The sequence below is a fragment of the Arvicanthis niloticus genome, chromosome 5, assembly GCF_011762505.2.
Source record: "Arvicanthis niloticus isolate mArvNil1 chromosome 5, mArvNil1.pat.X, whole genome shotgun sequence".
Classification (NCBI taxonomy): domain Eukaryota; kingdom Metazoa; phylum Chordata; class Mammalia; order Rodentia; family Muridae; genus Arvicanthis; species Arvicanthis niloticus.
In genome coordinates this window covers 86,155,120-86,178,085 of record NC_047662.1, presented here as the reverse complement: position 1 = coordinate 86,178,085, position 22,966 = coordinate 86,155,120, and the positions used below count along the sequence as shown (strand labels likewise).

Sequence of the window (22,966 nt, the reverse complement as noted above, 5' to 3'; positions counted from 1 at the left end):
GTAGGAAGAACTTCTAGAGTACATAGATGATGCTGGTGTGGTCATCTTCACTAAACGTGATCTGTCTCACTTGTGTTGCCTTGTTCCTGCCCGTCAATGGCGGCTGTACCTCTCCACATCTCAGTACTACTATCATCTCTTGAGTCTGTGATCCCACAGCTGGCTCTGTCTTCCATTACCAGTTAAACCACCTCTAGAATCACTTGGGAGACCAGCCTTTCCGCATGCCAATGTGGAATTATCTTGACCGCCTGCTGTGGGTAGCACCATTTCCTAGGCAGGAAATCCTGGATTGTATAAACAGAGAAAGGGACCTAAGCCTCAACATACATCCACAGCCCAGTGCTCCCTGGTTGTGGATGCCACGTGACCAGCTGCTTCAGGCTCCTGTCAGTTTGACCTCCATGCGGACCAGTGAATCGTGAGCTGAAAAAAAAAATCCCTTTCCTCCTTAGTTGATTTTTGTCAGGGTATTTTATCACAGTAAGAAAACAAGTAACTAAGATACTAGAGCTTTGAGCAGACCTTCCTCGGGAGGAACATAATGTGCCTAGACATGGTTTAAGTGATGGGCAGGGGGAAAACCAAGAGGCTATTGCAACAGTGCAGACAAAGCTTTGTGTAGGGTGCTTGGCCTCGGATCATGGTGGCAGGTAGGGAAGCCAGAGAATAGCATTTGTATAGTGCATTTGCTGCGTTACTAATGGTTTTCATTAAAGGCATCGCTAATGCTTCCTCGCTGGCTTTTTTTCCACTTTGAATTCTAGTGAACGGTGGTGATGTGGGGAGCTGAGGAAGATTTAAGGTTACTGTGGATGCTGGGCTGAATAGATCTAAAAAACCTAAGAGTGTTCTAGGCCTCTAAGCCTCTGGCGCAGCAATAATTTAGCAGCCGAGCCCCCCAGCCGCTTCTCTGTGGCCATGCGCAACAGGCCAGATAATAGCCTATGGAAAGCACAGGAGTTTCTGAAATCGAGGCCAGCGGACCCCGGGAATCGTAGTTCCTAGCCTTTGCGCAGGCGCAGTGGCTCCCGAAGTCTTGCGCGCGCAGCTGCTGCGGGACAAGGTTCTGAACGCTAATTGTGATGCGGCTGGCCGCGGATGCTGGTGCAGGTACTGGTGCTTTCCGTCGTTCGGTTTGGAGCTGCGCGGGTTGTGGGCTTCGAACGCACGCCTCTGGCGGATTGGGACCCAGAGCATCCCACGGACCAGGCGCTGTGCTGCAGCTGCTGCTGCGGGGGCGTGCACTTCAGCAGCACGGCGCCTTCCATCCTTCCATTCCTCCCTGTGCTCAGGTCTTGAAAACTTCGCCACCATTGGTATTTTGAGCCAGATAATTCCTTGGCGTGTTTGCTCGCGTGCGTGCGTGCGTGCGTGTGTGTGTGTGTGTGTGTGTGTGTGTGTGACCCTTTTATTGGATGTTTAGCAGCGTCTCTGGCTGTATCTGTCAGAAACCTGGCTCGTCCTTCCTCCGCGTTCCTAATAAGCTGGAGGTCTCCAGGCTTTGCCAGCTGACACCTGTGGAGCAAATTGCGGCTGGTTTTCTCCTTCGCGTTGAGAACATTTACCTGCGTCACATTTTCACAGAGCCTCTATTGAAGCAGCTGCGCATGTCTCAGTCACTGCGGAGTCCCAGGTACCCAAAGGGGTGCCAGGTGACATGGTGGGCGCCTGATGGTTAGCAAAGAAATAAATGGCATCTCATGTGCCAGGCGTCGGATCCTGAGGTTGGTGGTTAACGCTATGCTAATTGCGATAAGAGGCTAGTACATTTTGCCTAATAGTGGTACATCTTAGGTCTTATTCCGAGATGTAAGTGATCTCTACACGCCTGTCCCCACAGTGCGCATTCCCATCTTTATAGAACCCAGTCATTTATGGAATGAATGAATGCATGCAGCACAGGCCAGGCCGTGTGCAAAAGACCATTTAGATATCAAAGGGAGTTTCGCACGGTGATGGCAGCATGTCAACTGAGAAGAATCGGAGCTTTTGCTTTTGATATGTTTCTTGTGGGGTTCCCCACAACCGATGGTGGTGGTGGTGGTGGTAGGTGGTAATGGGTGTTAATGAGGGTTGAAACCAGGATCTCCACATGCTAGGCGAGTGTTCTATCACTGAGCAGTAGCCATCCCTGGTTTTATGTTGTGTTTATGAGTGTTTTGCCTGCATGTATATCTGCACTGTGTACTCGTCAGAAGAGAGAGTGTTGGATTCCCTGAAACTGGAGTTACAGATGGTTGTGGGCTGCTCTGTAGGTGGCAGGAATAGAATCAAGGCTGGTTCCTCTGCTAGAGCTACAGTGCTCTTCACCCCTGAGACCTAAAGCCCTGTTTGGAAGAATGAGTACAGGATTGTTAAGTGTAGGAAGGCATCGTTCCAAGTGATGAGGGAAAGGAAATCTCTCTGGTGTAAAAGATAGGGAGAATTTGTGTGGGGTTGTATGGCTGCAGTGGCTGCAGTCAGTGGCTGCAGGTATGTAGGCAAATCTTAAGGTTGACCGGGTGCCCTCTGCTTTGAACTTGGTCTTGGTGGACTCTGTAAGGGCTTCCAAGCAGGAAAATGACAGGATCAGCTTTTGGGTATTAGCTCAAGAGTCGATTGAAGAAAACTGTACTTAAGAGAGAAACTCTAAGGGTAAGAGCACTTGTTGCTGTTCCAGAGGACCCAGGGTCAGCTCCCAACACACACATGGCAGCTCACAACCTGTAACCTCAGCTCCAGGGATCCAGTGCCAACTTCTGACCTCCATGAACACCAGGCACATGTGTGGTACACATACATACAGGCAGGGGAAACACTCATACACATACAATAAATTTTAAGAGAGAGACAGTCTAGCTTGGTTATTTATTCCATGAAAGTAAGAGTAGGGAGGAGAAATTTGGGAGTAAAATGTAAAATCGGGCTTCAGAATTGAGTGACTGATAGGAAATGTGTGTTTGTTGAAAGAAGACAGGACCTGTTAAATAGGTTTGTGTCTGAATCACTTGGAACCAGGGAAATCGTCCATTCATTTTGCTTGTTGAGTAGTAGTAAGTCTGAGGTAACTGTCTGCTTGCAGAGTATATTTAATTATCTTTATTTAACTCTTCAGTTTTTATCCCATAAAGAGTCTCCTTTTGATAGAATGTTGGTTGGGGAGAGCTTTTCTGAGCCTCTAAGTATATAGGTATAAGTGGAGGGGGGGTTCATGTGTGGGTGATTAAAAAAAAAATCAATGTTTTCAGAATTAATGATTATTCATTTAATGTCTTTTGTTTCTTCTTGACAGTTCCTTCAAGACCGTAAATTGGATTCCTGGAGCTCTGGTTTAGTTTGCCGTACATAGATAGTACCTGTTGGCAGATCACACTGATACTCAGCTAGTCTAAAGAGGACTGGATTCCTGCTGGTGATATATAATGCAAGCTTTAGTGCCCTCAGACGTGCTGGCAGGCGTCTCCCCAGACCCTTCAGCTTTGGCTTTGAGTGAACAAAGCAGGGTCCCTAAAGTGGATACTCTGAGGGTCCAAGAAAGTATGTTGAGAGGGTATGCTGATGATCTGGAATCTTTCAGGCAGAAGTTCAGGTGGTTTTGTTACTCACAGGAAGAAGGACCCAGAAAAACCCTGAATCAACTCTGGGAACTCTGCAAGAAGTGGCTGAGACCAGACATTCACACCAAAGAGCAGATCTTAGAGCGTTTAGTGTTTGAGCAGTTCCTGAGGGTTTTGCCTGGAGAGATGAGGATTTGGGTGAATTCTCAGCATCCTGAGAGTAGTGTGGAGGTGGTGACCCTGGTAGAAGAATTGAACCAAACACTTGAAGAAAAGGAAGGTGAGAGTTTCTAGTGGAGTGTGGGGGTGGGGTAGGGTGTGAGAGGTGTCTCCTAAGATATGAAGTAAACCTCTCAAAGGAAGCAATAAGATTGCTTAGATTGAAAATAAAAATTATAATTATATATTCAAAAATAAGGGATAATTTAAGGCAGTGGTTCTCAACCTGTGGGTCAAGACCTCTTAGGGTTCATATATCAGATATCCTGCATATCAGATGTCTACATTATGATTCATTACAGTAGCAAAACTACAATTATAAGGTATCAATAAAAGTAACTTTTTATGGTTGGGGTCACCAACACGAGGAACTGTGTTAAAGAGTCACAGCATTAGGAAGGGTGGGAACCACTGCTTTAAGGGAAACATTCTATTTTACAGATTACTTCCGATTGGTTCTACATTGTGGGGTCTCTTGTTAGAGACCCTAATTTTGGGAGGTGAGAATGTTGCAGTGATAGAGAGGAGTCGGGCAGTCCACATTTTAGGTGTACAAGTTATCTGTGTGACCACAAATCAAATGGGTGGCAGTAAACAGTGATTCCTCCTAGCCTTCTTGGGGCTTGTGGTAGAATCCGTTCTGTCCATCACTGCCTCTGTGTGGAGAATTTCTACAATGAAGAATCCATTGCTAACAGCAATCTGTAAGGAAGAACAAGTTTCTTAAATTAATCCTCTTACATCTTTATATAATTCTTTCTTTATATAATTTTCTCCAACTATCTGGTCAATAAAAAAAAAATGCCTCCAGTTCTTGTTATAAGATGGTAGAGTATGATTTGAGAAAATTATTTCCCCTTACTTGAAAAAGAATTGTCATCTGAGGATGGTCCGTATGTTTAGTCACTGTGAATTCAGGCTCCTCCTGGGGTCTTGACCCAGTCTCCCACCCATAAGAGCTCAGTGAGCTGACCCAGACCCACCCTCTGCTGTTCCCCTCAAACTCACACTGGAGTTTTCTTGCTTTTTAGCTATTATCTGTAGGAATCAGCTAGCAATCCCGAAGGCACATTCAGGGATTTTTTGTCTTATTTTGTTTTTTTATCAGCATAGTGTCTTTGTTCAGTCAACAACTATAAATAATATTTAAGCAAAGCTGGTTTACCTTGGTAGATCTTTTTTTTTTTTTTTTTTTTTTAAGATTTATTTATTTTGTACATCTGAGCACACTGTAGCTGTCTTCAGACACACCAGAAGAGGGCATCTGATCCCATTACAGATGGTTGTGAGCCACCATGTGGTTGCTGGGAATTAAACTCAGGACCTCTGGAAGAGCAGTCAGTGCTCTTAACCACTGAACCATCTCTCCAGCCCCCGTATATCTTATAAATTAAAAATGTTTTTAAAAATCTTTATTGTACAGGATGCTTTATAGCTAAGGACATATCAAAAGAAGGAATTCAGTTTTGTGGACTCAAGAACAGAAAAGATCTTTTGAGGAACTAGTGGGGGGAGGGAGTGTGTTCTTTAATACAGAAATCAATTTCTATGGAAGTTCTGCATCCTAAAGAGAAGGAAAACTTGATTTCTTTACTCTGCTCCAGAGAACCATGAAACACTTTGCTATTATAAAATAGGTATTTGGGTTTTCTTTTCCTCTTGGGCCTCCAGCCCCTACAACTCTTGTCATGTCCCAAGGGACTAGAGCAATAAGTGCCTTTTTATTAACACATCTGTCCTTTCCTCCTCGGTTCCTGAAACCTGTTCCAGAACCCTCAATAGATGGTAAGGTGAAAGACAGTTGTCACTTATCACAAGTCACGCCTGAATTTAACGAGGTCATATTTGAAATGTCCATAAATAATCACTATGAAGGTTGATTTCCAGCACAGCTATAGAAGGATAGAACTCACAGCCCCCACCTCCAGAGAGGGGAGGGGCTGAAAGTAGAGGTGATCACCAATGATGCCATTAATCATGCCTACATGATGAAGTTGTCTTCAAGAAAGCTAGGCATATGGGGATTGCAGGAGGGCGGTTATCCATGAAGAGGGCATGGAAGGAGTTTCCATCTGGGTGTATCCAGGCTGTAGCTACGTTCAGAAGCACTGAACCTTTCCCTACAGGCTTTGCCCTGTGCAGCCTTCTTATCTGGCTGCTTGTATCCTTTCTACTATCCTTTATGTTAAATAAGCAAATAAACGTTTCCTGTGAGCCATTCTAGGAAACGAATCCACCTTGAGCCGGTTGTGTTGAGTGCTGATTTAATACAAAGAGTGGAGCTGATTTTTCCTTTTCCCAGATCTTAGCACTCAGGCTTCTGCAGTTTGCAAAGAGGAGGATATGGGAGAGGATGTGATGGTGGCAGCTCCTCCAGATACTGAGCCACGCGTAAGTTTTCTTTCACTGGTTTTCATTCTTCAGTGGAAACCAAGATATTAGTGAGGAACATAATGATACAGAATCAACCAAGGCAACTTGTAGATCACTGTTTACTTGCTGGTTTTTTCTTTTTCTTTTCTTTTGATTCACAGACTGTATCCTAATTCTAATGCTAAACAAAGCATTTAAGGCCAGTGGGGTGGGGTGGGTGAAGGCTCCAGCAGGTGAGTCTGATTTCAGCCCCGTAGATCTATATAGTAGAAGAAGGGAACCAACTCCAGTGGGTTGACCTCTGAACTCCACAGGCATGCTGTAACATACTTAATGCATCACCACCACCACCCCCAAAATGGTTGGGGCGGAAGCATTTACTAAATCCCAAAAGTTAGTCTTGACAGAAATGAGTCAAGCAGATATAGAATTATAGTTTCCTAATATGGTAAAGAACGTCTCCACATAGGTAGATACAAGAGATTTTTTAAAAAGGAAAGAGAGAAAGCAGGGCTCACAATGTAAGAAAAATGTAAATATTTCCTGAACATGTTAGTCAACCAGTGAAGTAAGAGAAATGAGAAGTGTTGGAGTATGAGAGACAATGGCATATTATTTACAGACAGTGTTATTGTCTATTTGGAAAAACTTGGTTCAACTGAGTAAGACTAGAACTCATACAGTGGCTGGGAAAAGCAACTAGTTATGAAGCAGTAAGTTTCCAGTACTCATAATTACCAGTGGGCGGGGGGAGAAATCACAGTTATAACTTTATACAAGAACAATAATGAGTTCTAGGAGTATGTCTGCTTCCTAGTCCCTGGAACTTGTGAATATTATTTGCTTGAAGAAGAATCATTCATGACAGGTATAGTTAAGCTATTGGGTTTTACGACGAAGCACTGGTGCTACTAAATTTGGAAAGATGGCTGGGCATTGGTGACAAACACCTTTAATCTCAGCACTTGGGAGGCAGAGGCAAGTGGATCTCTGAGTTAGAAGCCAGCCTGGTCTACCGAGTGAGTTCCAGGACAGCAAGGGCTACACAGAGAAACCTTGTTTCGAACAAAACAAGCAAAAAAAATGCTAATAAAATAAAATAGAATTGAAAAAAATGAGGAGTTGGTTCTGGCTTATGGGAGTAGGCCTTGAGTGTCTTCATTCAAAAAGCATGGAGAGAGTGAACACAGAATGATGGTGGTGGTGATAAAGGGAGGCAACTGAAGATACTGGACCACAATCCCGGAAGGTCAAGGGATGCTGGCAGCTGTGGGAAGAGGCAAAGAATGGATTCTTCTCCAGAGGCTCAAGCAAGTGCATGCCTGTCAGCTCCTTGATCTCTTATTCTGACCTCTGGAATTATGAGAGAATATATTTCTGTTGTTTGAAGTCTCAGGGTCCTGGTATATTTTATATGGTATAACATTGACAAGATGCTAATCCAAGCTCTTGAAGACACCATTGTTCTGCCTCCCTGACACAGAGGATGCTTTAGATTCTATTGTAGAGAAAATGAAATTTTAAGCCACAGGTGATAGCATGCACCTGTACAACCTCAGAACTCAGAAAACTGAGTCAAGATGGCTGGTTTGAAGCCAGTGTGGGTTCCAAGCAAGTTTCAAAGGAGAAAGAAAACAGGAAAGTGATTTTAATGGGTTAATATACTTATTTCTAACAGTGACATACATGTAAGCATGAGTATATTACTAAATTGGATTCTCTTTAATTGCATATTTTAAAGCATTGCTGCAGCTAGGTGTGGTGGTGAATACTTCAGTTCAGTACTAGAAGCACCAAAGCAGGAGATCTTGTGTGAGTTCGAGGCTAGCATGGACTGAAGAAACATTTTCTCCATAATAACAACCATCACTACGCTACTTCACATGACTATGGTTCGCAACAGCTGCTATCATGTATTTAACTGTTACCTGTAGTTAGCTTATAGTCTACAAATTTGAGGATGGGGAATGTCAATAATACCCTCATGTATGGTTTTCCTTTTAATCTTAGGAATCAATGTGTTAGGGTTAACTTGCTCAGTATTAGCAGTTTAGAGAAGTCTTATACAGTCAATATTTAATGTCACATTCTTAAATGGGAAAGGTTGGAATTATACAGTAATGTGTCCTGTGTTTCTTGTATTAGTTATATGTACTCTGAAACTCACTTTGAAGCTTTAAAAAAAATTCACAAGCCTGGACTAGAGAGATGGTGCACTAAGAGCACTAGCTGTTCTTGCAAGGGACCTCAGTTCAGTTCCCAGCACCTACATAACAGGTCACAACTGTCCTTCACTCTTAATTCCAGGAGATCCGATGTCCTCTCCTAGCCTCTAGAAGCAGAAGTCACACGTGCAGAATACTTACATATATGGGGCAGAACATTCATGTACATAAAAATAATAAATCCTTTTAAAAAATAAAAAATTTACCAGGCCTGGTTGGACATGGCCCTACAATCCCAGCTACTGGGAGGCTGAGGCAGGAGGATCTCAGGTTCAGAACCTGCCTAAGCAACTTAGAACTAATAAAGGCAAAAAGTAAGACGGTTGAGGCAGAGCACTTACTAGCATCTACCAGTCCCCGAGTTCAGTTTCCAACACACACACACACACACACACACACACACACACACACACACACACACACACAGCTCCTAACTGCTTCTCTTAAGGTCTGTTGAGAACCAGTACCACTCACAGATGCTGTGTTTCATCCAGGAATCTATAACATTTGAGGATGTGTCTGTGGACTTCACCAGAGGAGAGTGGAAGCTACTGGAACCATCTCAGAGGGAGCTGTATAAAGAAGTGCTGCTGGAAAACTTAGGGACCCTAGAATTTTTGGGTAAAGACATCTCTTCATGATCTAGCACCTCGGAAGGTAGCCTCTGCCATTCTCTGTTGTCTTATCTGAAAGATAAGTGCCACGGGACTATTTTTAACTGTATCTGCTGGGCATCTGGTACCTGACATGACCATTCCTAAAAATGGACCCTAAAATGTACTTTCTGTGTGATATTTCCTCCTCAAGACACTTTTGCTTCACTTTGGGGGGAGATGCGGGGCATCATTCCTTGTCGTCAGTGGGGGGAGATGTGGGGCATCATTCCTTGTCGTTAGTGTTATGTCTTCCCATCCTTCCTCCTTGGATTCCTCCTCTGTGTTTGACAACGTGTATCTTTCTTAGAGAAACAGGCTAACAATGAGTAATGAGTCACCTTTGTTCTTTAGATAAACAATCATTTTCTATCTTCTTTTTTTTTTTTTTCTGAGCAGGCTCTCCGGTTTCCAAACTTGACTTGATTTCCCATCTGAAGTGGGTTAAGTTGCCAAGGGTACTGGAAAAAGAAATCTCAAAAGACCCCAGACCGGGAGAGTCGGTAAAAGGTAAGAAGAAAATGAGAACTGACTGGCTGGGTGAGCCTGATGCTAGACTATAAAGTTGGTGGGACAGAAAAGAGCCCTCACCTTCCTAGGGTATTATTCATGTTAATGGGGTCACCATTGGTTTGGGTCCTCTAAAAAGTGGATGCCAAGACATGTATCTCCAAGCCGGAGATTTGTTGGGAGAAATTTCAAGTGAAGAAAAATGCAGTTGGGATTGCTGCTTTGAGGACATAGTGCCCGGAGTAAGCTCCGAGTGAGGGAGAAGGAAGGGAGGCTGGGGAGGAAGGACCTTAGGCTGAAGATGGTTTGTAAAATTTAGGTAAGGCTTCATAGGCCAGGGGCAATGGTCACCTGAGAAGCCTCCATATCTCACAGAAATGGTCCTGGATCTGTGTGCTTCACCAGTGACAAGGTGTGTGACAGTGGCTGGATGTGGACAGAGCCCCAGGGGCAGCAGGCAGTCTCCCCACAGATCTTAGAAGCACTTTATTATGGACATTTAAAAGACCAAATACCAAACACGTGTATTAGTAAGGTAATGCCCACCATAAGAATGACACCTGAAAGAAAGTATGCGGGAATACAGACGAGACCCACAGAGGGCGGCTTTAGGAGTCTGCTTTTACATTAGTGACATTACTAGAAGCTACACTTGACCAGCAGTGTGTGATCTGATATCCTTTGCAAGGCTGGGCACCAGCATCACTCGACACACTCATGTTCATGGAACGTCATACTTAAAAGCCCCAGGGTGTGCTGGGTGTGCTGAATACGTTTTTATTTAGGGTATTTTCAACTTACAATGGATTAACCAAGACATACCTCCTTTGTAAATCAAGGAATATCTGTATACAGGAGCAATAATTTAATTAGCATTTGGACTTAATCTCAAAAGGTAGGAGGGAATTTCACCAGTAAATGTGTATAATAATTCCATTTGTGTGTGTGTGAGTAAAATGTATGTCTAAATGTATAGGTTAAATATTTATGGGTTTTAACATCTGGAAAACATTTTGAAGACCCCCATACTCGGGAGACCCTTCCTCAAGCCTCCGGAATCTCGACCACCCAAAAATCACAAGAAACCATACCTGGATGCAATCAGCAGAGGTTTATTAGGGGAGGAGCCGGCGGTCAAAAACGACAAGCTCTTTAGCTCCAAGAGCAGGGTTTTTGGCCCCGTGTGGTGGGTTAAAGGGTCTTTTATAGCATGGGGTGGGGGGAGGAAGGCATTTTCGCACGCTTACACATGATTGGTTGTTTTACAAATTTTGAACATAGCACTGGGAAGACCAAGGGAGGGGTAACCAAGAACAGTGGAACATTTCAGAGAATCTAGCCCAAATGATCTAGAGTCATGTGAGATCATTCTGCACACTCATTCTTCTCAAAAATGTGGTTTTCACCATGCTATTGTGTCCTATTCTGCCATTTCAGATTACTATCTTTACTTTTTCCGGCTATAGGGCTATGGCCCCACCTAGGTGATAGCATCTTTATCTGTAGTCAGGAATGCCTCCCTGCCTTGGGCGAGGCTTGGGGAATGTAATCCAGCAAGTGTCCTTCACCTGGAATGTGAAGGCCTGAAATCTTATTTTCAGTTCCGAGTTCTGTAAGGCGGAAAAATCTACACATATTTCATAAAATGGCCTTTATAATTTTTCACTCTACAATTTCTGTTCATCTTTAGTATGCTAACCTTCAAGGGATTAGGGTTTTTTTTCTGTTTTTTTTATATCTTCCTAAAATTTAAAAATAACTATTTAATATGCATTTTCATGATGAAAATGCAATTACATATATTAGTACTTTTAAAAAATTGAAACTGGCCTTTTTCTGATCTGTTTTCTAAAGCATTAGTTACATAAATAAAAACCAGTTGTTTTATTATGCTTAAGCAACAGTTTAGAGATTTACCCCCAGAGTGAGTTTTGTGCGGTTTCACAGTACCATACATGTTAAAAAGCTAGTCATATTAAGGGGGACCAGACTTAATAGTGATAATTATTTAACTCATACCAATTAGTAATGAGCTAGCACTACATAATTTAGAAATAACAAGCAAACAATTTGAGGAGATAACTGATAAAATTGAAAATGTGAATGGCTCGTGAACATGAAAAATGGCTCATAAACATACATTTAAAGCAGCAGTACTGTTATGAATTGAATCTGTAGCTACTTAAGGATCATTGATCAGAGGTATTGAAGCATTTTTATTCTTTTGGTGTTATGTAAAGTTATATATGCTCGTGGGCACACACACACACACACACACACACACACACACACACAGTACAGAACCTGGGTCCAGTGTCTCATACATGCTAAACACACATTCTACCACTAAGCTATACCCCTAACTGTAGGGACATAACTTGATAAACATTAAGTAAGGAAATCAATCAGTTCTATAGGATAGATTATTATGTAACTGATTTAAAATACCATTTTCAAAAATGACCAGTGAGCTTGGAAATCCAAAAGAAAAATAACAGAACTTGAGGACTGAGGAGATGGCTCAGTGGTTAAGAGCACTGAACTACTCTTCCAGAGGTCCTGAGTTCAATTTCCAGCAACCACGTGGTGGCTCACAACCATCTGTAATGAGACCTGATGCCTTCTTCTGGGGTGTCTGAAGACAGTGTGGGTGTACTAACATATATAAAATAAATAAATCTTTAAAAAAAAAAATAACAGAACTTGGGCTGGCTTAGTGGTTAAGAACACTGCTGTTCTTCTAAAAGACGTGGATTCAGTTTCCAGCACCCACATGTCAACTGCCTGTAACTCCAGTTTCAGAGAATCTGATATCTTCACACAGACATGTATGCAGGCAAAACACCAATGCACATGAAATAAAAATAAATAAATAATTTTTAAAAAAATAAGAAAAATTATAATACATCTTAATTTTTCTATTCTATATGAAAAAATTCACATAACTTGTGAATAATAGAATTTTGAGATTTAGGGGGCTTTCGGTGGTTGATTGTGGTTTTGTTTTTTTTTTTTTTTTTTCAAGACAGGGTTTCTCTGTGTAGCCCTGGATGTCCTGGAACTTGCTCTATAGACCAGGCTGGCCTTGAACTCATAGAGCTCTGCCTGCCTCTTGTCTTCCAGATGCCAGGGTTAAAGGCATGTCGCCATAATTGTCTGTTAAAACAATAAGGAAGATGGTTATGTGGTCTTAGGATTAAAGAGCGGGGTTGGAGCTGGAGAGATGCCTTAGTGCTATGCTTAGCTTAGCGATATACAAGCATGAAAACCCAGGTTAGAATCTCCAGGACCCATGGAAAAGCCAAGCATGGTCTTCTGTGCCTGTAATCCCAGACTTGCAATAGACACAGGTGGACTTTGAGCAACTGTTGGCCAGCTAGACTAGCTGAAACATCCAGGAACTGAACCAGTTCCCGGTTCAGGGAAAGACCCTGTATTTTTTTTTTTTTTTAAGTGGAGACTGACAAAAGATACCCAGCATCCTTCTCTGACCTCCCCATGCATGTACATGGGCATGTGATCATGGGCATGTGCATTCCCACATGCAGTCAGGCACACATACACAGGCACACGCACACATACACAATACAAGGGGGAAACCAGAGTGAATAATACAGTTAATGAATGAATTCAGTGTTCTAAGAAAAACACAATGAATATATGATTTTGGAGTAAGTTCCATTTTGATTATAGGACTTTGAGCCTTTGCTCCTGTCAGATTTATTAAAATGTGCTGGGGCATTGCATTCTAGGTCATAGGTTTTCAGACCCAAAGAATAGGATTAAAAAGTGTTGTGATCTGGGTAGAACAATAAATAGATACCTGGTTATAATGGGTTCGGGATTGGTAGGGTCAGACTGTGGTAATGTCTGAAGACTTATCATAGGGGTGCTGTGTGTTAGTGAGGGGATTGGGATTTTCTGTAAAAAATTAATGCATTTGTCTGCTTTGAGGAAAGGCTGTATAATATAGGGACCAAAAGGATAGACTGTGGTGTCAAATTAAAATATGGCTTTAGGTTCTGGAGAGATGACTCAGTAGTTAAGATGGTTAGCTGTTTTTCCAGAGGGCCTGGGTTCCCAGCACCCACATGGCAGGTCCCAGCCATCTGTAACTCCAGCTTTCTGGACCTCCATGGACACTACACACATGGAGTACACAGACATAAATACAGGCAAAACACTCATACAGAATTAAAATAGAAGAGTCTTAAATCTGGCCTTTACCACTTCTGATACATGTGACTTTGGACAAGCTTCTCTGTGTGTCTAATTATGATGCCCATAAAATAAATTACAAGATGTCCTTCATTGGTTGTTGTGAGGATTAAGTAAAACAGTGCAAATGCAGTGTTCATTTGGGACCAGACATTTGGTAAGCATATAAAGATGAGGTCTGGGTATAGAGAGAATAAGTAGGTTTGAACCTGGTACAGAAATTGGAGAGAAGGGTGAAGACTTGCACCTTTCCTCACATAAAGCATAAGCTTTTCATCTTCCACACTATTTTCCCTAGCCTCTGTTCATCTTGCTTTCCTATATTAATTTTTCTCTTGTCGGTTTTATGCAGCTGTAACTGATATCTAAGCTGTATTTCTTAAAATCATTACTGTGCTCCTATGTCTGTCCCAAATATAGCAGGTTTTTTATTGCAAATGAGAAATACTTGCTGTGTTATCTCTTTTAGAGAGTGAGTCTAGAAGTGAATTGGATGCTTTTATGGACGACTTGACTTTAGAGAAAGCAGTGGACTACTGCTTCAATGATGGTGGCTATGGCTTAAAGACAGAATTCCTGAGGCGATATGGCAAACCCAAGAAAGATCATGGCAAACGGAGTAGCCAGGAAAGTAGAGAGTCTGAGTCAGAAGGGACCTCCTCTGGGAAGACTGTCAAGCAAACTTCCAACACACTCAAACATAAGAAAGCCTCCTTAACAAAGACATCGAAAAAGTCCAGGAAATGCATTCAACGGGAGAAGGACCCACGCTGCCCTGTATCTCCTAATGAACGTAAGAGACATCCTAAAATTGGTTCTTTGAGTAAGACCGACACGTGTACTAAGTGTGGGGTAGCCTTTACTCAAATCTTAGGGAATTGTATTGAAAGCTCTCAGTGTGAAAAATGCAGGAAGAATTTGTTTCAAGATGAAGCCTCAGGTAAAGACAAGGAACCTGACACTGAAGAACCCAGCAAGTGTAGGAAGTGTGGGAAAGCCTTGGAGCATGGTATAAAATGTTCCATGTGTACCGAATGTAGAACTGCACACAAAGCCAGATCCTCACGCAAGTCACATAAAAAAACTGACAGAAAAGAAAAGCCTTACAAGTGTGATGAATGTGGAAGACGTTTTGCAGAGTTATCCTTTCTCAATCAGCATCAAAGAACCCATAATGGAGAGAAGCCCTACCTGTGTAAACACTGTGGGAGACCATTCAACGACAGTTCGTCATTTTATCAACACCAGAGAATTCACACTGGAGAGAAACCATATACATGTAAGGAGTGTGGGAAATCCTTTACTCATAGCTCCTCTCTTTCAAAGCATCAGAGGATACACACTGGGGAGAAGCCCTATAAGTGTAATGAGTGTGGAAAAGCCTTTAGACAGAATTCTTGCCTTACTCGACATCAGAAGATCCACACTGGAGAAAAACCATACTTGTGTAAGGACTGTGGGCTGTCTTTCCGTCTTTTTAGTAGTATCATGTATCATCAGAGACTCCATGCAGGAGAGAAACCCTACAAATGTACCCACTGCGAGAAAGCTTTCCCCTCTCATTCCCGCCTTGGTCGCCATTTGAGATGTCACACTGGTGCAAAACCGTACAAATGTAAAGACTGCGGGAAAACCTTCAGACAGAGCTCGTCGCTTAATTTACATGTCCGAACTCATACTGGAGAGAAGCCCTACAAATGTGATTACTGTGGGGCCGCCTTTACTCGGAGCACAATCCTCATTGAGCACGTCAAGACTCACACTAACGCACGATACGAATGTAAGAAGTGTGGTAAGACATTTAAAAGCCGTTCAACCAGTCTTAAACATCACTGTCCACAGTAATCCTGGAGACGGAGGACGTGGAGGGGAGGGTAGTTCAGATTGTGCCCTTATTTAAAAGCTCGAATTGTAAACTACCCACCGCATTGATTAGAAGCTTCCACTTCAATGGGTTCCCAACCAGGAATAGACTTCTTCCCCTATGGTCTCTGTTCTTGAGGGGGGTCAGTTTTGATTAGACCCGGTAAAGTCGTGTTGACATGAAGAAAGTGTGTGAAATGAAATGATTCTAAGAAGCCAAGCCCAAGTTTCCTTCAAGGAATTCTCCTCTTGGTCTCCCTTTCACTGCCATACTGGAAAAGAACATAACTGGACTCTTGTACCCTGGGTTCTATCCCAGTTTGCCAGCCAACCACTGTGTCACCTTAAATAAGTCATCTGGACCTTCTGAATGTTTGTTTCTTTACCAGTAGAGTTGAAGAGATGAAGACTTCTAAGTTTTCTTTTTATCTGATACTCTGATACTGCAGAAATAGTTTGAGCATATTTAATTCATTGGAATTGTTGCATCCAGTAGACAATTCCCTTCTTACAGGTTAGTGAACATCTAGATTAGTGAGAACGTGCAATGCTTGGTGTAGGATCCTAGAATGTGATGAACAGAACATGTCAAAGAATGTCCTAATTTGCACAAATCACCCCAGCTCTCTATCTTTTGAGTTTTGCCTCAGTGGATTGAAAATCCAGAGAGCTTTTACCTGAGCCAGCTCAGCCATAATGGTAATGGTCCTGGGAGAAAACAAAACAAAACTAGCTGGTTAGGGTGGATTATCTCCCTGCAATGAGCACAGCCTTCTACACCTCTGTGAGAACTCTATATGACAAAAGTCACAGAATGTTAGGTTGACTAGGACTGGAGCCTCAGACGGTTTTAGCTGTGCGGTGGAGTATGTATGTACACACAAAGCTTTCACTGTTTAGAAATATGGAATTTCATGTGTTGAAGAAAGTAGAGCTTGTCTTTTAAAATGTAAGAGGGCTGACTACATTATTATTTCCACGAGTGCTCAGCTGGTCCTGAGTCGTGGTTGCCACTTTAACCGCCATGTTTCTCTTAATAGCTGGCTTTTTTATGGAAGGCATGTGATTTTTTTTTTTCTTTTTGTTACCATGCCCTTTGGATAATACATACACTAAAATCTCGAGGGACCCCATGGATAAGAAGTAAAAGTCAGGAAAAGAACACAGAAGTAAGTTGCAGTTGATAGTTTCTTTTGTGAAGCGAGACTTCAATGGAATGGACTATACTGGTATTGATGGGTTTTCCTCAAATATGTCACAGATGGAATCTTAATTTCTAACTGGAAAAGGAATTAAAGACTGTGAATGAGTTATTTTGGGTCTCAGGTCATTAGATTCCAGAAGGGCCTGATTATGGTAGAAAAATAAGTTCCTGAAGTTGACATTTGAGGCAGCTGCTCATGAAGAGAGAGCTAAACCAGAACTCTGGTCTTACAGGTATGAAGGATCTATATCGCTGATCTGAGACTCAGGAATATTTGCTGATGTAATGTGCTTAGGTCTGAAATGCTACCTCTGGATATAAGGGTGGGTGTTCTTCTGGGTGGCTCCTCCTCATACTAAAGCCCAAAAGAATCAGACATTACCTCATGATAAATTGATCAGTATTGCTGTTGCCAAATGGACCAAGTAAACACATTCCTGACATCAAAGGAACATGGCTTCTATGAATCTTTCACACAGGCTTAAGGATTTTCTGAAATGGTATATTTTATTGAAATATTTAATTAAGTACATAAAACAACTCTTGAGAAGAGATCTGTTCCAGAATGTTCTAGGGAATTTCATAAGAGGATGTTTTTATCCCAATCTCAGTTGGGGACTAGAAACAAAACTTTTTTTTTTTTTTTTACAATTTTATTAAAATATAGAATACATACGCGTAAAACCAAGGTTTGCTATTTGTATGAGTTTTTGTCAGTTTTACCGAAGTGCACATTCATTACCATAGTCCATTTTTCAGAATATCACCCTAATAAGAGCACCCATTGGATACACCCATTTCTATATAATTCTTGATCTCATCTCTGACCCCAGGTAACCACCAACCTTGTATTAACAGAATGGTCTTTCCTAGTCATTTCACATTGCCCGTTGTTTCCTTATACCATCACGATTGTAGGTTTATGCATCTTCTAGCCTATGTAATTCTATGTCATTCTATGTAATTCTATGTAAATTCTTACTATTAAGATGTTGTTTCTTGGTATTGATTGTTGTTAAATAGTAATTCTATCATATGATACTTCATCTATGTACCTATGAGAGGACATTCTCTTCTTTCTCCTTAGGTGGTTGGCCATTAGGAACAACACTGTGAATGTAATGTGTAAGTCTGTGTAGACTTTAATTTTAATTGTTTTTCTTGGTAGACATCTACAGGTAAAGTTTCTAGGTCATGTAAATTTTTGTTTAGCTATGTAGGAAACTGCCAGCTTGCTTTCCCGTGTGACTACATCATTTTAAATTCTGGCTAGCAGCATGTGAAGGTTCACTTTCTTTACACCTGGGCCAATCTTTAAAAAAAAAAAATATTAGTCACCCTGCTAAGGGGCATTTCCATATGCTTTTAATTTGCATTTCCCCGATGACTGACATCATCATCTGCCTTTCATATATCTCCTGTGAGTTTTTTCAAATTCCTTATCCATTTAAAAGTCAGGCTAGTTCTTTATGTACATACAATCCCTTATCCAATATGAGCTTTCTACCACTGTATACTAGAGGGAAACTATAAGCCCTACTGCAAACTATTTATCAATAGCTAATAAATTGCACAAAAGCCATTCAGTCTGACCTAGCACCCACATACTTAAGTCAATTTTTAGATTGTCAGGTCATCTAAGGGTTTTTAACTTATGGTTTATGACTCCTTGGAGAATTTCTTCTTAAAGCTTCATTTAGCATTTTTGTCTTTTTTTTTTTTTTTTTTTTTTTTTTTTTTTGGTGATGGGTATTTTAATCAGCTGTGGTTTTAAACAAAGTCCTTGTTCTTTAGAATGTTTTATAATGAGTTTCCATATAGAAATTTCTTTTGCATCAGGGGACAATAAAGCCTCTGCCAGTGAGTTTACTTTCATTCTTTTTACTTTAGAATTTTCTGACATGAAATAGATGTGCTATGAAATGAGCCACGTTGATTGCTTTTAGGTTGTGCCGTTGTTCTGTGGTGTCCATGCATCCAGATATCATTCATCTCCAGCTCTTGTCGGTTCTCTCACACTCACCTCCTTGGAGATTGACTCTCTGCCCTCGTCTCCCCCAAGTCATCACAGTTCCACTTCCTTTCCTCACCTGGCTCTTGTCCGTTTGTCACACACGTAACAAGAAAATATGTGCCTTTTTGTGCCTGGCTTATCTCACTTGTCATAGAACATTGCAGGAATTCAAGGACATCTTCAGTTGGACTTCCTAGCACAGGGCGTCTTAAACGCTTGTGAGTCATCCAGGGAGAGTTGATAAAAGAAGAGAAGGTCATTACATGTCCTCTGTCTCACTGGCTCCATAAACTAACCATCTGCTCATGCATCCTGAAGAACCTGAGAATATGTACCTGACTCCTCTTGGGAGTCTGCTTTAGCAAACTGAGTTAGAACACTCTGAGCGGTAATCACACACTGTAATGCAGCAATGAGGAAAAACCTACTATCTCTTGCTTTCAAAGGACGACCCATCTGGTCTTTAACTCAGCTACTATTCTGTCTTCTTTCTGCTTAGGTGAAATTCCTTAGCAGATGAAAAACTTTTCTAATGAATCAGAAGTCTGAGATTTGAGGCAATGAATTGGCTTCTCTTTGTAAATTTAGGTGTTCTTTGAGACAATACAATCAAAGTTTTCCTTGAGCAATGTCTTACACAGATCATCTAAAAACTATTTTAAAAGTACTTGAAATTTTTCAAATTTTGAGTCAACTGATGTTCGATAATAGAAATGTATATATTCTGTGAGAAATGTGTAATTTGCTCATGTTGACATCGAGCAGAATCGTTAGGTGATGTGGTGTTTTCTGTTTTCGTGGGTATCTTTCAGGCTGTCATTTTTCCAGTGTTTTGAGTGGATTGTAATACTTGGACTTACTTTTGTCTCTCTGTGGTTCTCTTTGTGCGTGTGCGCATGTGCAGGAGTCAAGCTGCCATACAACTGGCACGCTTACAGTCTGAAACCTGTTAAAAAGGCGCTTTAAGGTATTTTGGTTAGAAATGTAGATTTCATTTTGCTGGTTTTTGTGGAATTTTTTTGACTGAGTTGTTGAAGAGAGATGTAGATCTGAAATACTGTCTTCAGTATTGCCTACTGTGTTATCTTTAATACTTGAACTCCATGTCTGCTGCTACTGCCGCCGCTGCTGCTACTGTAAATCGCAACTGGCATTCATCAGTGAATGTGCATTGGACCCTCTTCCAGTCCCTTCTTTCCCTACCGTGACAGCTACAGTATGAGCTTCTGTGTCTGCACTGGATTCTGCCTTAGAAATATGCCTTTGACTAAACTTTAAATATTTTTTCATGTATTTTTACCTATAGAATAATCACTATTCCTGTAAGAAGCACTTTGATTTATGGTTATGAACTATACAAATAACGCTCTCACTTGTGCTATCTGCATAATACATTGATGTATGCAGAGACAAATATCATTTGTCAGTTTGTCAGTGCTGACTAGATTGGTGACGTATTTGTGTGTCACTGAACCGCGCACGCTCCTCTGCAGTGTTACGAGCACCCTGTACGGTGCAGTCGTTACAGTGAATCACAGCTAAAACAATAAAGTTGTATTTAGTGAAGAATACCTCTTGCTTTGTTTTGTTTTGCTTTTTCCTTTTTTAGATTTTGTTTGTATGTGTGCATGCATGAACACGCCTGTCATGGCATGTGTGTGACGCCAGAAGACAGTTATGAGAGTTGATTCTGAGATCGTCAGCCTTGGTGGCAGACCCCTTTTCCTGCTAAGCCATCTCATCAGCCCTAACTTTTTTTTTTTTTTTTTTTTTTTTGAAAGAAGTGCCATTCCTATCTTCAGTTCTCAGCAGCCTCCACTGGTTACCAAATTAGACAGTAGAGATGGGGAAAGAAATGTTAGCCAGAGAGCTGCAAGCTGCAGCAGCTCGGTTCAGTAAAGGACGATTTCCCAGACTGACCTCTAGTATCTTGCTGCTCTGCAACATCTTGCAGCTATGCCATCTAGATCAAGTTCCAAGAAGCAAGGAAAGGAGAGATGCAGTGCCCAAAGCTTTTAAACTGTGACCTAGTGCTGAGTCCTGCGCACATTGATCCTGGAAACCAGTCTGGGGAGGTGAGGGAATGAAGGAATAGATGAGAACAGAAGAGCCAAGATCAGGTGGCCATGCTCGCTCCACTGGTGTACCACCAACTACGACACCCCAGAACCTTGGCATGTTTATTATGTACAGCGCAGGGAGCAGAGGGGAGCTAGTCTCTGCAGCAGGTCTCTCCAGGCCACTAGGCTCAGGTTGCTCTCATCCAAGAGGAGGAAGCAGTAGTAGTTCGTGTTTGCATGCACTGGTCAACAGTTCATAAGCACTCGTACTTACATGGACTGTCAACATTCACACTTGGACCAGAGAAAGGCTTTGCCATACCTCTGAACCTCACCAGGAAAGCTTTGGCACTCGGGTCTGAGGCACTGGGGTTCCTTGGCATGGCCATGCCACATTCAAGACTTCAGTCATCTCTCAGTTCCCCACAGCCTAGAAACAGCTTAAAGCCATTGGTCATACCTAAGTGACCAGGTGCTCCAGGGCACTGCAGGGAGCTCACAGGAGTGTCCCAGGATAGTATCCTAGGGTACTTTTAACATTTGGGGAACCTGGAAGACTTTTAAAGTCAAAAGTCTATTCTTATTTCAAATCTTCATACAATCTTTAAATATTTCGTGCATTTTAATTAAAATAGAATTTTATCACTTTTCCCCTCCCTTGAGAAGCAGCCAGCCCATTCCAGTTGTCTGGATTTCTGTCTACCTTACGCCTTGAGATAGGGTTGTCACTGAATCTAGAGCTCACTGACACTGCTAGTCTGGCTAACCAGCTTGCTCTGGGGGTCCCGTGCCTCCCCCTCCTCCATGATGGGATTACACCAGGGTGAGTATCCATGCCTGGCTTTTCAGTAGGTTCTGGGGATCTAAGCTCAAGTCCTCACACTCGCCCTGCAAGCATTTTACCCACTGCGAGCATCACCCTAGCTTACTAAAGGCCTCTCTTGACAGTAAGAGACTCCAGGTTCTATTATTCTTGTTGTATCAAACCTACATGGAACCATCTTGTGTCCCACCATTCCCTCATCAGGTGTTCCTTGCTCCCCTCCAGCTATGACTTCCCGGACCTGTCACTCCATCTACTTCCTAGGTTGCTGTGTTCCTTGCCGTTTGTCTCCAACAGCCCCACTGGGCCCCACAGCCCCACAGTAGCTCTCCTCTGACTCTGTCCTCCACAGTAGCTGGATCATGTGCGTGAACACCTCTTCAGCCTGCCTGGGATCCAGCTGTCTGTACCAGAGCCTTCACTTTCCTCTAGAAGCTACCCCCATTCTCCTTGGGACCACATATCTCCTGCTGGGACATCCTATGGGTGATACTCTGCATAGGCTGCCTGAACTCCTTTACTAGGTTGTTTCTGTGTGGTACCCCCTTGTTCTGCTGATGAGTCCTCCCAGCAGGCCACCCTCCTGTTCAAACACCACCTTTACCCTGCTTGGACTCTGCCTCCCTGTATCAGGTCATGCTCCCCGACCCACACTGACAAGAGTTCTCACTCTTTTAGACTCTGAAAGCCCCACTGAGGCAAGAAACCCTCTTTAGCTAGGCTGTGGTGGCACACACCTTTAATCCCAGCACACAGGAGACATGCAGATCTCTGAGTTTGAGGCCAGCCTGATCAAGAGTGAGTTCTAGGATAGCCAGGGATACAGTGAAACTCTGACTCAAAAAACAAACAACAAAAGCCCTCTTCATTGTGTTTAAGCACTTTGCTTAGTTTTCCCAGCCTCTTCATCATTCACCCCCAACCCCAACCCACCCTACTCTTGGACTCTGCTCAATGAGTTCTGCTTGAGTCATGGCGGCTTCCCCAGTCCAAACCCCAGATGACAAGCACCTGCTGTCCCAATTCATGTCTTTAGGACTAAATGTCTTGATAAGAGAAATCATAGCCAGCTGTGTTAATGCACACTTTTAATCCTAAAGCTCGGGAGACAAAGGCAGATGGATCTCTGTGAATTTGAGGCCAGTATGGTCTACAGAGTGAGTTCCGGGACAGCCAGGGCTACACTGAGAAACCCTGTCTCCAAAAAGAACAGGGGTGGGGAACAGACCCAAAGCTTTAAAAGGTTTAGTTTTCAGTGGAGGGAG

General features: G+C 42.4%; 1 protein-coding gene across 4 annotated transcripts; it reads left to right on the top strand.

Annotated features, from left to right (window-relative positions):
* The first annotated feature begins 1,015 nt into the window (after window positions 1-1,015).
* Window positions 1,016-20,389, top strand: Znf483 (zinc finger protein 483). 4 transcript variants are annotated; one of them, XM_076934897.1, is made up of 6 exons: window positions 1,016-1,113; window positions 3,275-3,819; window positions 6,061-6,149; window positions 8,851-8,977; window positions 9,409-9,519; window positions 14,207-20,389. In XM_076934897.1, exons 2-6 carry the CDS (start codon window positions 3,405-3,407, stop codon window positions 15,580-15,582), a joined length of 2,118 nt encoding a protein of 705 aa, XP_076791012.1. In that variant the 5' UTR covers window positions 1,016-1,113; window positions 3,275-3,404; the 3' UTR covers window positions 15,583-20,389. The 4 variants fall into 4 exon arrangements, with proteins under 4 accessions (XP_076791012.1, XP_076791010.1, XP_034359496.1 ...); XM_076934895.1 differs by having other exon boundaries at window positions 1,018-1,727; XM_076934896.1 differs by having other exon boundaries at window positions 1,033-1,113; window positions 1,588-3,819.
* Window positions 20,390-22,966: the final 2,577 nt, after the last annotated feature.